The sequence below is a fragment of the Cheilinus undulatus genome, linkage group 20 (assembly GCF_018320785.1).
Source record: "Cheilinus undulatus linkage group 20, ASM1832078v1, whole genome shotgun sequence".
Classification (NCBI taxonomy): Eukaryota; Metazoa; Chordata; class Actinopteri; order Labriformes; family Labridae; genus Cheilinus; species Cheilinus undulatus.
In genome coordinates this window covers 26,587,365-26,600,951 of record NC_054884.1, presented here as the reverse complement: position 1 = coordinate 26,600,951, position 13,587 = coordinate 26,587,365, and the positions used below count along the sequence as shown (strand labels likewise).

At 40.4% G+C, this 13,587-nt stretch overlaps 1 protein-coding gene across 1 annotated transcript in view; it reads right to left on the bottom strand.

The window, feature by feature from the left end:
* LOC121527978 (testican-2-like) overlaps positions 1-13,587 on the bottom strand; it is a 73,857-nt gene that overhangs the window by 39,260 nt on the left and 21,010 nt on the right. The window contains exon 2 of the mRNA XM_041815037.1: positions 6,348-6,356. Coding sequence (XP_041670971.1) covers positions 6,348-6,356 — 9 coding nt within the window. The remainder of the gene's footprint in view (positions 1-6,347; positions 6,357-13,587) is intronic.

The following is a 13,587-nucleotide window of genomic DNA, read 5'->3' as shown; positions in this document are numbered from 1 at the left end:
CCACTGCTCTACAGTCCAGTGTCAGTGTGCTACACATGGAAACCCGCCTGTGGAAATCCATTCCATGCAGCTCCTTCTGCAGTTTGTTTACACTAATGCCAGTGGAAGTTCAGAACTCTGCTTTCATGAACTATCCTACTGCAAAGATAACATCCATCACAGTACCATGTTTGAAGTCACTGAGCTTTTTAGAATGACCAATTTTGTGCCACAAATGTTTTCAAATGGAGACTGCATGTCTGAGTGCCTAATGTTATACACCTGTGGCAACAGGTCTGACAGAAACACCTGAATTCAATAATTACAGGTGTGGCCAAATACTTTTGTCTATATAGTGTGTTTATGTTCTGATTCATTTCTTTTACATACTTTTTCTGCTGATAATGTGGAAAACTGCTTGTCAGTATGATGGTTTCAAAAGGATTGGGACACTTTTTGGACACTTCTAAAGCAGTGGTCCTCAACTGGTTGAGCCTAGGGTCCCACCATCCACTACTCCAGGGGTTAACATCGGGTTTGGGACCCCCTTGGGGGTCATGAGACACAGAGTGGGTTGCCTTCCACAATATCTGCATAAATCAGATAAATTTAAATGAAAACATGGTCATTTTGTGTGATTTATGCTGGCGTGTTGCTCAAAGTGATCCTTAAAATGCAATTCTTCTCATGACTTTGTTTCAATCTTCAGGTGCAACGGGGTGAGATGTTTGACCTAACAGTACAAATTATGTGATGAATCAAAGCGACAGGACAAAACAGACATGTTTAAAGAATCTGATGGACTTTCTGGCTCAATTTTTGCTTCCTGGAACACATTCACGGCCCAATGAAGAGGGCTCCATAACCAACTTTTGGGTCCTGACTCACCAGCTGAGAACCACTGCTGTAAAGGATGATTTTTTTTAAACCAAGGTGCAACTGAAACATTTTACCCAAATTACGTATAGATTTGTTTGCATTTTAAACCTATACTTTTATTTGAGTTGGCTTGAAAACGTTGTGTAGAACTTCCATAATGCTATCCACTTGTTTTCTATCTGTTTATTTAAGGTCAGACTTTAGTTTTGAATTGTACTTACATAAAGGTGAATACAGTGCTGATTACAGACCTGATGTCCTCACCTGAGCCTAAGATCATCACACAAGATCCTCCTTTGCCCTACAGGATTACTTGAGGAGGTGACTCTGCCCCAGAGGGCCCCGTAGACTCAGTGTGAACTCTCTGAGGAGATCAGACTGACTCAGTACGCCTTTACAAAAAAACTCTAGAAAAGAGCTTTGTAAGGCATTTGCAAGATTCTCTCTGAGCACTAAAGCTTGGTGCAACACAGCTACTTTTCTTTTATGTCTGAGTTCATTTTATCTATTATTTGTGTTCTACATTTTTTGTATGAAAAAAACTGTTGTCATGTAAGACTTTCAATGTCAAGTGGAAACTATGAAGATTAAGAGTTTCTTTATCAAAGAGTTTCTTTATCAAAGTCACACTGAAAGATTGATACTACTCTAAGACCTGTTTTCCAAATATAGGCTCAACCAACTTTGAATTACTTAGCTTTGTGTAAAGGCTGATGACTGAGGTAACGCACCTCAAACTTCTCCCTTTTGCACAGAAATGAAGCCAAATTAACCCTAAGGAGTGCTGACATTTTGTGCAATTGGAGATAGAGTCTGTATAGTAGGGATAAGCTGAAATAGCTGTCAAATTGACAACACAACTTCTGCTACTGAAAAAAGAATCTTGACAAAAAATTTGCCATCGACAGCAGAAAGGATTCTATTTTGAAGCATAAACCCAAGGTCATTTAAAGTTCAATAAGTAATGTTAGCTTTCGCTACATTTCCTCTCACTCTTCCTTCTTTACTGCAAATCCACACAGCACCAGAGGAGTTACATTGGCCAATAGAGCTGTCAATAAATACCCTTAGAGAAAAAAAGACTTAAACTCAACATTAGCATTATAGTAACCATCTTTCTCAACAGAAACTGGGTTCAACTATGTGTTAAGATTGTGTTATGATTTATAAGATTGATTCATGTCCTATCTGTTTACATAGAGGAGGCAGGTTTTATGGCCTATTGATAACAGTAGTCCAATGTCATTTCCTGCTCTCCAGAGTGACCGTGCACCCATCTGGGTAAAGCTAACACCAAGTTGTGTCATTTGAACTGTTGGATTGATGGTCAGAAAAGTAGGTCTAGGTCTGTCGAATGCTAAAGACCCAGCTCTTTAGAGGACACTATGCACTTAGCTAGATTCTTCTCTGCTGTTGTCCTCAGTGGTAGAATGAGTCCCCTAAATACAGTTGGCCTGCACTGTTGGAAATGTTGGAAATACCATCTCAAACTAAGCCTGTGTCTGAAATCCCAACCAATCACTTTACAATGCACTATATGGTAATAAGCCATTTTGTACAATCAGATTGATATTTGGTAACTAAATGATATTATTGGTCTTAAAAGCTACAGCATATAATACTGTATTTTTGTGAATAGTATTATTTTGGGGCTTTATCCAGAGGAGGCTAGTGCAGAGCAGAGTGTGTCTGTAGCCTTGTTAGAGTGTGGAGACATTTGGCTCACACTGTCCATCTCTACTTCTACTTCTGAAGTTTTACACCCAGCTCTTTGTTGAGGACCCCACACTTGGTTCTTGGTGCAAAATTTGTTCGTGAAGGTGATGATAATAAGGATCACACATTATGATTTGTTGTTTCAATGGTGATGTGTATAGTTTAAAAACTTTTCTATACATCAAGTGCAACATTTATGACATTTTGCTTAGTCTGTATTTTTTGCTGTGAAGGTATTTCATGAATATAACTGCCAGATTTTTTTTTTTAATAAAGTTGAATTATTAAAATAAATGGAAATACACTGTACCAGCAGATTAGGGCAATTCCGTTCTGATGGAGATGGTGTCCCAAGAGGGTCATAAAACTCCACTATGTCTCCTGTGTGTCTGTCTGTTTTAAGTTATCTTCATGTGGCATCTCTAATTTTTGTAGAATTCTCTGTCACAACCTGCAGCTTTTTTCTTTTTGTCCTCTTCTCCCTGCTGTTTTTTTATGCTTCCTCTTTTTACACCAGCACACTGACAAACATCAGATTAAGCTGACTTCTTTCTGCAGATTGATATGATTACAGTAAGTCCTCTATAATCCGTGATAAGAGCCGCATTGTTAACTACCATATGCACTTCATAGCAACAGTTTTCTCTTCTTGATAAGGGTGTTCTCAATTCAACCGGACAATCATTATCAAGTATCCAACACAGCCAATTTATAATGGTTTATAATACTCTCTTACCTCTTAAGCTGAAAAATTGTTTGAATCCAAAAGATCACAAAGCTTTATGTAGTTTAAGAAAAGTTAACTTCCACTGCAGAACAGCAGTGATTTTATTGACAAAACACTCCTAGCTTCAGGTAATCTTTGATTTTTCTGTAGTTAGGCCTCAAGTAAGCGTTAAAAAGCAGCTTTTTATGCATCAGAATCATGCAAAGCTTGAAATTTCAAAGTTTTGGGCTAAAAAGGACCATGTGAGGTGAATAACCTCAAACCCTTTATTTCTTTTGTCTTCTTTAATCAGATGCTGCTTTTAAGGTCAAGAATAAATTGTGAAATTAGAATGAATAAAAACAGCCTTTTCATACACTCTGAAGCCCATCTTTTTCAGAGTTCTGCATAAATCCCATGTTTATTTGCTCCTTTTTGTCCATTTGTAGTTGTAGATGTAGCTTCTGGCATTAAGCACACAGGGCATGGAGGACTCTGAGAGCTTAAAGAATCATAAAAGCCACAGACTATCTCACTTCTTCACAGTTGCAGAGGGAATATTTGCAAACTAACTCTGTTTTTTTTTAGATTGTGTCCCTCGCGGCGTTGCACTAGAGCGATAATAAAAATTTAGCGTCCCTCTGCTGTGCATCCATTCTGACCCATTTCTCTCCATGTTTGTGTGCGTGTCAGGACGGAGAGGATCAACTATAAAGCGGTTACTACCGGGCACGGGGCCCAGAGAGAACCCCAAGGATCAGGTCTGTTCGTATTTTGCTTGGTCTTATTTCGCTCCTGGGGACAGAAAGATGGAGCTCTGAAGTCAGCCTGCACAAGTAGAGCTGGAGGCGTCTTAAATAATGTGCAGTAATAAAGGGGGTATTTTTGTGTTTACACTTGTTTTTACTGGACTGCAATGATTGCCGGGGGAGTACAAAAAAATATATGTCCATTTATTCTCCTGGTAATGGAGGTACTTCAGCAAATTATCATAGGAGAATTTATGACCATTTGGCTGCACATGTACAGCAGCCTTCCTGGTTTTGGTTTGTTTATTGCATAATTGTTACCAATAATGCTGGTCTTTATGTTGCAATGGAAATGTCTCTGCGACTAAGGACTTAATATTTTGCATCACTTCCTAATAAAACTGTTTAGATGGTTTCTGGAGCCCAATGATGGCGGTGGCCATGCTGCAAATGTCATCTCAAACTGAAATCTCAGGATTGACCAGTAGGGAACAGCGAGTTGGGAATGAGTGTGATTTCAGACACAACCTAACTTACAATTAACCCTTTCCACAGCACTTTACTTTTAAGAAAAAGACTGAAAAAGATATACCCAAATTGAAATGGTTATTGTTCATGAACCCCAGTTACTACAAACTAAACCCGACCTTTCCTGAGAGCAAGGGGTCATAAGTTTCTCCTCCATGTGTCAGAATGATCCGGGATCTATCTGACTCTGAGTTATACTTGCTAAAACACAGAAAGTGTTTTAAAACTTAAGTTAAAAGTGTGATGTTCAAGCATAGACGCAATGGAGCCATTTCCACTGGCTTAATCAACTACAAGCTTTATTTGACGTAAAACCCCCCAAAAACGCCTGTTAAATGAGGGGGTTTTTGTAGAGCAATGTCCAGGCAGATTTTAAAACCTTGCATCTGGTTAAGAGTTGGAGCTAAGGCAGGCCCATTATCAACCAAGCAACCAGCTACAATGTACACATTGATCCAGGATGTAAGCATGGGAATCTTAATATGGGTGTTAAAGGGATTTTTTGGGTATTTTGAAGCCAGCCTCTAGTGGACACTAGAGATACTGCAGTTTATGCACTTTCATATTGGTTTCACTCATTTACTCCGGAAGTTGTTGCTAAGAGTAAAGAATACTTAGGCAGCTCAACAGTAGACGTGGCTAATTTGACTGACAGGTCAGGCTGCAGCTGTTTGCCAGGACGCTACAAGGGAGTCTGGCTGCAGACCGTACATCTCTGACAGCCACTCTCACAGACCGTTAATCTGAGACACCGTCTGTATCAGAACGGAAGTTCCGTTTTTTGTTTTTTTTTTAATTCAACTTTATTCATAAACAAGGTCTGGCAGTTACATTCGTGAAAAACCCACATTGCAAACATTACAGATCAAACAACCTTTCAAAAATATAACAGAAAAAGTTAGCTTTAGCAACACAAGCTTTAGTAGTATGAGCTTTAGCAAACATAGCTAAAAATAATCGTGTCTATGTAGCCACTTTGTGGGCTTAGCTTTAGCTACATAGCTATGTTAGCTTCATAGCTACTTTAGATTTGCCGCTACATTAGTAATGTAGCTACATTAGTTCCATTACTCACATAGCTAATGTAGCTACATTTGTTATGTAGCTACATTAGCTTCATTAGTTACATAGCTACATTAGCTTACACTGTTAGCGGGGCCTAAATGGGCTATGCATTCATGGAGGACGAGCTTTTTTCCTGTAAGCTGACTTTTTCCTCTGCTTCATTAAATGTTTTGTTATCTGTTTTTTCAGGTCAGGTTTTTAAACTTCTTACTTTTGGTATGCTAACCCTTACCTTAACCTTTACCCTTTCCCTTGACAAGAGTATAATTTGATGTTATTTCAAAAGGTATAGCGTGTATTTCTGTTCTGACAGAGAAGTCTCAGATAAACAGTCTGTTAGAGCAGTCGTCAGAGATGTAAAGCCAGGCCCCCTATCAGATGCTAGACTTAAGTTTGGCTAATTTTTTTGTCTGACTTTAAACTGTTGGCCTTACTCTTGTTTTGTTTATTTTCTTTTTTTTTTTACTTGCATCCTAGTTGGTGAGATAACAAAGGCTATATTTTCCCCTCTTTGGCAGTTTCTAGATTAGCTCAACTAAGCTGGAGTCATAATTTCTAATATGGCAACCAGCTTTGTTTGGCTTCATAACACCTCTTCAGAAAGTGATGGTTGATGTCATTGAGACTACGTCCATTCAGTCTATGAGTACAATGCGTATTTTTGTGCTCTAGCTGGCTTAAAGGAGGTGTCAAATGAAAGACAAACACTTCATTGTACAACTTACCTCAACTTCCTGGAGCACCGACAAGCAGCAGTGAGAGAGAGGGCAAAGAAAGAGAGAGAGAGAGGCATGGTTAGAGATTTATAAAAACACTTTTCATTCAGCATGCAAACACTGGCTTGGTTTATTACAGTTATGGCAGCAGTTAAACTGTCAGCCCTTAATGCACACTGATTGCAAATACACGCCTTAGTCTCGCTCCTCTCTGGGGACGACATAAGACATTCACGGAGGATTATGAGCGGCTATTAACCGAGGATGATCCGCTGCCACTTCTATGAGCTGGCGGGGGTCCTGATCTCTAAAAAAAGGCCCAATTTGTGTCTGTTTACAAGAGAGCTGCAAAAATGCAAGCTCAAAAGTTTTGAAAAGCCATGACACATCACATGAGGATTGGGAAAATAGAAGAAAAAATTGGCGGGAATCTTCAAAGTCAAAGGGGAGATGTGATTTAAATGTTCTTTTATAGACACGCAGAGTACATTCACTAAGCATAGCATTGACAACGCAGACAGATATAGCTCCTGTAAAGTACAACCTTGAGTTAACAGGGGGAGTGACTGCTTTCCTTTCATTTCATTTCGCCGTCTTGGCTGGGGGCCAAGGGCATTACACATCAATACCCTTCGCAGCCTCGCTCTCCTTCTCGCTGTGTGTTTCATCATTCAACGCCGCGCTGTATGGAGAGAAATATAGCACTGCATGGTTTTACTTCTGCAACTCAACCCTGTAAATAAACCTAATTCTTCCGCACATACCTGTCTACTTAATATATCACTTTGTGCAATTTACGGGCTGCACAAGGACGAGCCAAAGAGTCGACAGAAGGCTTTTAAAGGCTGGAATTCATCACAGAGTCGCAGCAGGACTTTAGATTTCACCTCTCGGGCTGCTTCCTGGAGGTAAATGTTTTCTCTGTGGCAGTGGAAATGTCCAGGTGAGACATATACAAGCTTAATATCACAGTTTGATCTTTAAAGTCTGCAGGATTTCTCTGAGGGGTCATAAGAGAAGATGAGAAAGGGGCTCTGAATATATGAACAGCTCTTTCTTCTTTCTAGATCTGCATCCTTGCATGTTTTTAAAGGTTATAGCTGTACTTTAAGGGTGACACAGCTCTTCGAAGAACTGCTAAGTCATTGAAATTGAAAGTAAAGTATGATAAATTCCCCCAAAACAAGCGGCCTTATTATGAAGGATACACACAGCATGCCACAGATGTAACGATTGCTTAGTTATTCGCCACACTTCTGCAATTACCCAGCTTGCTGTGCTGTACGGTCCAATGGGACCGGAGCCTCGCAGTGAGTCCTAAAGGCTGCTGTGCTTATCTTCTCCCAGCAGCAGTGTGATGGCAAGGACACCAGGCTGAGGCTGCTTTTTTAGTCCTTCACCAAGGTTGAGAGCTAACACTGTCCCGATGAATCCCAGCCAGGCTGCTGTTACAAGCCCAGACAACTAAGAGGGAGGGCAGGGCAAAGCAGGCAGGAGGGAGGGACGAGGGATCAGGGAGCACAGGGGTACGATATTCATGGTGGAGGTCCCCAGAGTTATGTGATTCATAGCACGCACAGCACCTCCTCTGCCATTTGTCAACAGGGCTGTAATGCAGCCGGTGTAAAACACAGCCTGGAGGCTAATGGAGCTTGACTATCCAGATGCTGTGGCTGCTCCTCCTGGGCCGCTCGCTGGTATTAAGCTGACAGTGTTTGGCCGCGAGCCTGACGGCGCTCCTCCGAGTTAACATCTATCTCAACCAGACCGAGCCCACGACAGAAATACCACAGATAACCCTGAACCACCTGACCCCAGCCTCACGTGGCACACCTATCAGGAGTGAGAGTGTGAAAATGTTCATACATACACATTCCAGCTTTGCAAGACCACAGCAGGGCTTGAATTTAAACCGTTCTTAATCACTGACTGAAAATTTGTCCTCCTTTTTAAAGCCCAAACTTCGGCATTTTGGCTGTTTTTTGGAACCAGATATGACCATATTTGACCTTATGAAGGACACATAAAGCTACGCTTCACTCTCTTCAAGTTACCATACTATCGTCAATCCCCATTCCAAAAAAATTGGGACAGTGTGCAAAATTTGAGTAAAAGCAGAATATAATGATTTGCAAATGCTTTTCTACCTATATGCTATATTAAATACAGCAGAAAGGCAACATATTTAATTTTCAAACATTACTTACTAGTTGGAAATACTCTGCAGTGTAAAGCAGATCTAGATGGTTATCAACGCAAAGTACAAATGCAAGCATCTGTTATGCATTGGGGTGTACTAGTGCCAAAGGCATGGGTTACTTGCACATCCGTGAAGGCAACATCAATACTGAAACTACATTAACTACATGGACAAAGGTATTTGGCCACACCTGTTAATTGCTGAATTCAGGTGTTTCAGTCAGTCCGGTTGCCACAGGTGTATAAATTTAAGCACTTAGCAGTTCAGCCTCCATTTGGAAACATTTGTGACACAAAATAGGTCATTTTGAGCTCAGTAACTTCAAGCATGGTACCGTGATGGATGCCACCAATGCAATAAGACAGTTTGTCCCAGCTGGATATTCTGCAGTCAACTGTAGGTGAAGTTATTAAAAGTGGAAGCGTTTAGGAACAACAGGAACTCAGACATCAAGCAGAAGACCACGTAAAATCACAGAGCAGGGTCAACAACTGCTAAGGTGCATGGTGTGTAAAAGTCACCAAGTTTGGTGTGTAAGAACTTGACCTGACCTCAACCCAGTCAAGCACCTTTGGGATGAATTGAAACGGAAATTGAGGGCCAAGTGTTTCTGTCTGCTCTGAGGTTGTCATAGTTACACTTAAACATGTGAACTAAAATCATGAGAGTACATTGACAAGAGGGTTAATACATTATCCTCAGTCTTTTAATAAGAACGATTGTGTTTGAGCCTATTCTGTGTGGATTTTATCAATGAAATCAATCAAAATGTATCTTGACAGCACTGCATACCTTCATGTGGTTACCAGGGCGCTCATTCACACTGCCATTTCAAGGTGTGATATTTACATTATGTCATATGCTTTGTTGTCTGATTGGCCCTTATGAAGGGGGTAGACAACCCTCTGAGATTATTTTCAAAAGTTCTTCTTTTACCAAATTCTATCAATAGATGTGAGACATATCCCATGCAATGGATATGAGAAACAGTCTATGTGGTGTGTCAGGTTAGACATGTTCATTAAGAAAAGAATAAATCAAAAACTTAGCAGCTTATTAAGACTCCAACAACTCTGCATAAATTTTTAAAACTGCTAATAAAGAGATTAGATTATTAAAGCTGTAAACGTATTATGCACAGAACTAGGTGCAACAAATCTGCTTGAGATGATTCACAAGTATGAATTGCACTGGTTTTTTTTTCCTTTCTATGAAAAATAAATCCTGTTATTTTCTCAGCTTTGTTTTGTTGCTGTCTGGAAGATTTTCTCACACGCCTTTCAACATGCCTTGTTGTTCTTCTCTGCACTTGTTGCATGCATCATTTTGCTGAGTACCCTGAATGATTTGTTGTCAAAGCTTCACTGGATGTGGACATAAAAAATTCATGTTACAAACATTTGAGGACCGCTCAGCAAAAAAGTCCATTTGCTCTGCATTTACAAACATGTTACAACAATCCCAAGTCACATTACTGTGAATTTTAAATTTTGTCGCTGAAATGTTTATTTTGCCTTTTTTTCCAACAAACCCATTTGAAAGTACTTTGCTTTAATTTGTCTGATCCTCTTTGTAGTGCATTCATACTCTACTGGGTTCTGCATCTTTGGAGTCCTGTTGTCATTTATAAGATCTAAGTATCTAAAAATATATTCATGGCATTTTTAGATGCTTATTTTTAAGAAAAGGGTGATTGTTGCTCCTTCACACTAGCAGCAGTACAAGCACTGTTAATGGATCCAGATAAGGCATGTCAAGCTGTAATATTTACATATGTTTATACTCAGCATCAGTTTCAGAGGTCAAGTGCTTTTCATAAAAGACACCCCATATCCTTGACTCCTCTTACATGAAATACAAACAAAACAGTCATCTAAAAATGAAGGGAGTAAAAAGAGAACCGTGAAAAGAAGCTTTTGCATCTCTGAGAGTCAGAGCTCGACCTCACTTCCCTCAAACCAGAGAGAGAAACGCTAGCAGTGAAAAAGAAATGTCACGGTGCAAATCTGCATCTGCTCGCCCTGCTGCAATGATCCATCACGTGCACGCAGCTCGCTCGCTCACTCGCTCCATCACTGCAGCTCATCTGTCCCTGTAATGTGACAGGATCGGTACAGTCTGCCTCCTAAAGGACACTCGCACTCACAAATCCACACAAACCCTCAGCTCACGCTGTAAAGAAGTGTGCTGTAAAAGGAGGAAACATCTGAAATCAAACCAAGACAGACGTCAAAGATGTTTAGAAAGGACAGCAGATTTTTCATAGATCACAACACCTCCACACACAATTATCTGCAAACGCACACACATTATGTCTCAGATTATGATCAGTCATCTACAGCTGATGTGGTGATAAGCTCCTCTCTGACCACAGAACCTCATATCTCAGATCTTACGCACAGATATCATACAGTTATGTTCACTGGTGTCCTATCAGCTGACACTATGCCAAAGCAAATTGATATCCTGATTCATAACAGCTTAATATTTTGGTAATACTCTGTCTTGGAGCTAAATGAGGTTGGTTAGCTTTGCTGGCATAGCACAGAGACTAATAAAATGAGTGAGTAGGTAGCATGGCTCCTTCCAAAAGATGGATTAACACTTACATACTTTGATCTCAAAGTATTATATAGTATAATAGTTATTTCTCTCACTCTGGTTCTGTTCTGGACCTGTTTTGATTGTGGTTGTGTACACACAACCACAATCATGGAGAAGACTGCTGACATGACATTTCTCTAGGAGACAATCGTTGTGGTCCTCCACAAGGAGGGTAAGCCACAGAGGGTTACTGCTGAAAGGGCAGGCCGTTCTCAGAGGGCGTACCAAAGCACGTTCATAGAAAGTTGACCGGAAGAGAAAATTGTGGTCAGAAAAGGTGCACAAGCAATGGGGATGAGCTCAGGATTGTCAAACAAAGCAGATTCAAGAATTTGGGGGAGCTTCACAAGGAGGGGGCTGAGGCTGGAGTCAGTGGAAATGTAGTCCAGGAAATGGACTACAAACGTTGTGTGTTTTGGTCAAGCAAGTCCTGAACCACAGACATCATAAGTATCTCACCTGGGCAAAGGAGGGAAAGAACTGGAGTGCTGCTCAGTGGTACAAAGTCCTGTTTTCAGATGAAAGTAATTTTTTTTTTTTTTGGGCCCTTTCGTGCCTCCATCAGATAGGAGAGGACAGTGGATAGAGTCAGAAACAGGTTTAAGAGTGGGGGTGAGACATACGGTAAAGGGCCCCAGGCCGGACTCGAACCCAGGCTCCCCAGATGAAAGTAATTTTTGAATTTCATCAGGAAATCAAAGACCCAGAGTCGGGAAGATCAGAGATACACAGAATCGAAAGGGCTTGAAGTTCAGTAATTTCAGTTTTCATAGTCAGTGATGGTTTGGGGTGCCATGTTATCTGCTTCTGTTGATCCACAGTGCTTGATCAAGTCCAGAGTCAACACTGTCAGCTGTCTACCAGGTGATTTTAGAGCCCTTCATGCTCTCATATGTTAAGAAGTTTTATGGAGATTAAGATTTCCTTTCCAGCAGGACTTGACACCTGACCAGAGTGAAGCCAAAACTAGCAGAAACTGGTTTGCTGACCAAGGTGTTACTGTGTTTGATTGGCCAGCCAACTGGTTTGACCTGAACCCCGTAGAGAATCTCAGGGGAAATGTCAAGAGGAAGATGAGAAACCCTACAATACAGACGAGCTGAAGGCTGCTATCAGAGCAATCTGAGCTTCATGACACCCCAGAAGTGCCACGGACTGACTACCTTCATGACACATCGTGTTGATGCAGTGGTTCATGCAGAAGCAGCCCTGGCCAAGTAGTGAGGGCATAAATTAATGTAATTTCCCAGATGGTCAACATTCTTTTATCATAAATACTTTTTTTTGATAGGTGCTTTGTCATATTCCATTATTTGCTGATGGGGGATTTTTTTTATTTTTTTTGAGCTATTTGCCATAATCATCAAGATTAAAACAAAAAAGTCTTGAAATATTTCACTTAGATTAATCTACAATATATAAAAGTTTAACTTTCTGAATGAAATCAGTGAAAAAACTGACTTTTTACTGTTATATATTTTTTGAGATGAACCTGCAGAGAAGCCCTAAGAATACATGTATCCATGTATTTTTTATTTGGCTGTTTTCCCTTGATTACAGTTAAACGTCTGCTGTTTTCTGGGAATCTCCACTTCTTTATGTCATTATCTACAGTTATCTAGTATATTCTCCTGGCATCATGAGTGAATATACAGTGCCATGAAAAAGTATTTGCCCCTTTCTGATTCCTGATTTTTTTTGCATATTTATCACACTTAGATGTTTCAGATCATCAAACCATTTCTAATATCTCACAAAGGCAACTCAAGTACAAAATGCAGTTTCTAAATGATGATTTTATTTATTAAGGGGGGAAAAATCCAAACCTATGTGGCCCTATGTGAAAAGGTAATTGCCCCCCTGAACCTAATAACTGGTTGTGCCACCCTTGGCAGCAATAACTGAAATCAAGTGTTAGCAAATAACTGGTGATGAATCTTTCGCGTCACTGTGGAGGAATTTTGACCCACTCTTCTTTGCAGTATTGTTTTAACTCAGCCATATTAGAGGGTTTTCGAGCATGAACTGCCCGTTTAAGGTCACACCAAATCTGTTCCAGGATGGTGTGGGCGTGTCTGAATGTTTGAATGGGATGAAGCCACGCCCACTAAGGAGAAATAGGATAGGAAATAGGAAAGCTCTCACACCATTATCCTGCACCTTGACCTTATGAACAGAGTGCAGCTGCCTGGCTCTGTGCCAGAGAAGAGACAAAGTCTGTTTTCTAGCTCAGATATCTGTTATGATACTCTAATCTATAGACCACTGTGGCTGATAGATTTGACACATTTACTTCACAATGAACAAGAAAAAACAGCATCTAACTGACTGTTCACTTTCAATAAAGGCAGTGACATCAGCTAACAACAGACTGTACTGAGATCAACGGCTCGGTGATTTTATATTGTAGTGTTAGAGGGGCGGGGTCATTCCCCACTTCATATT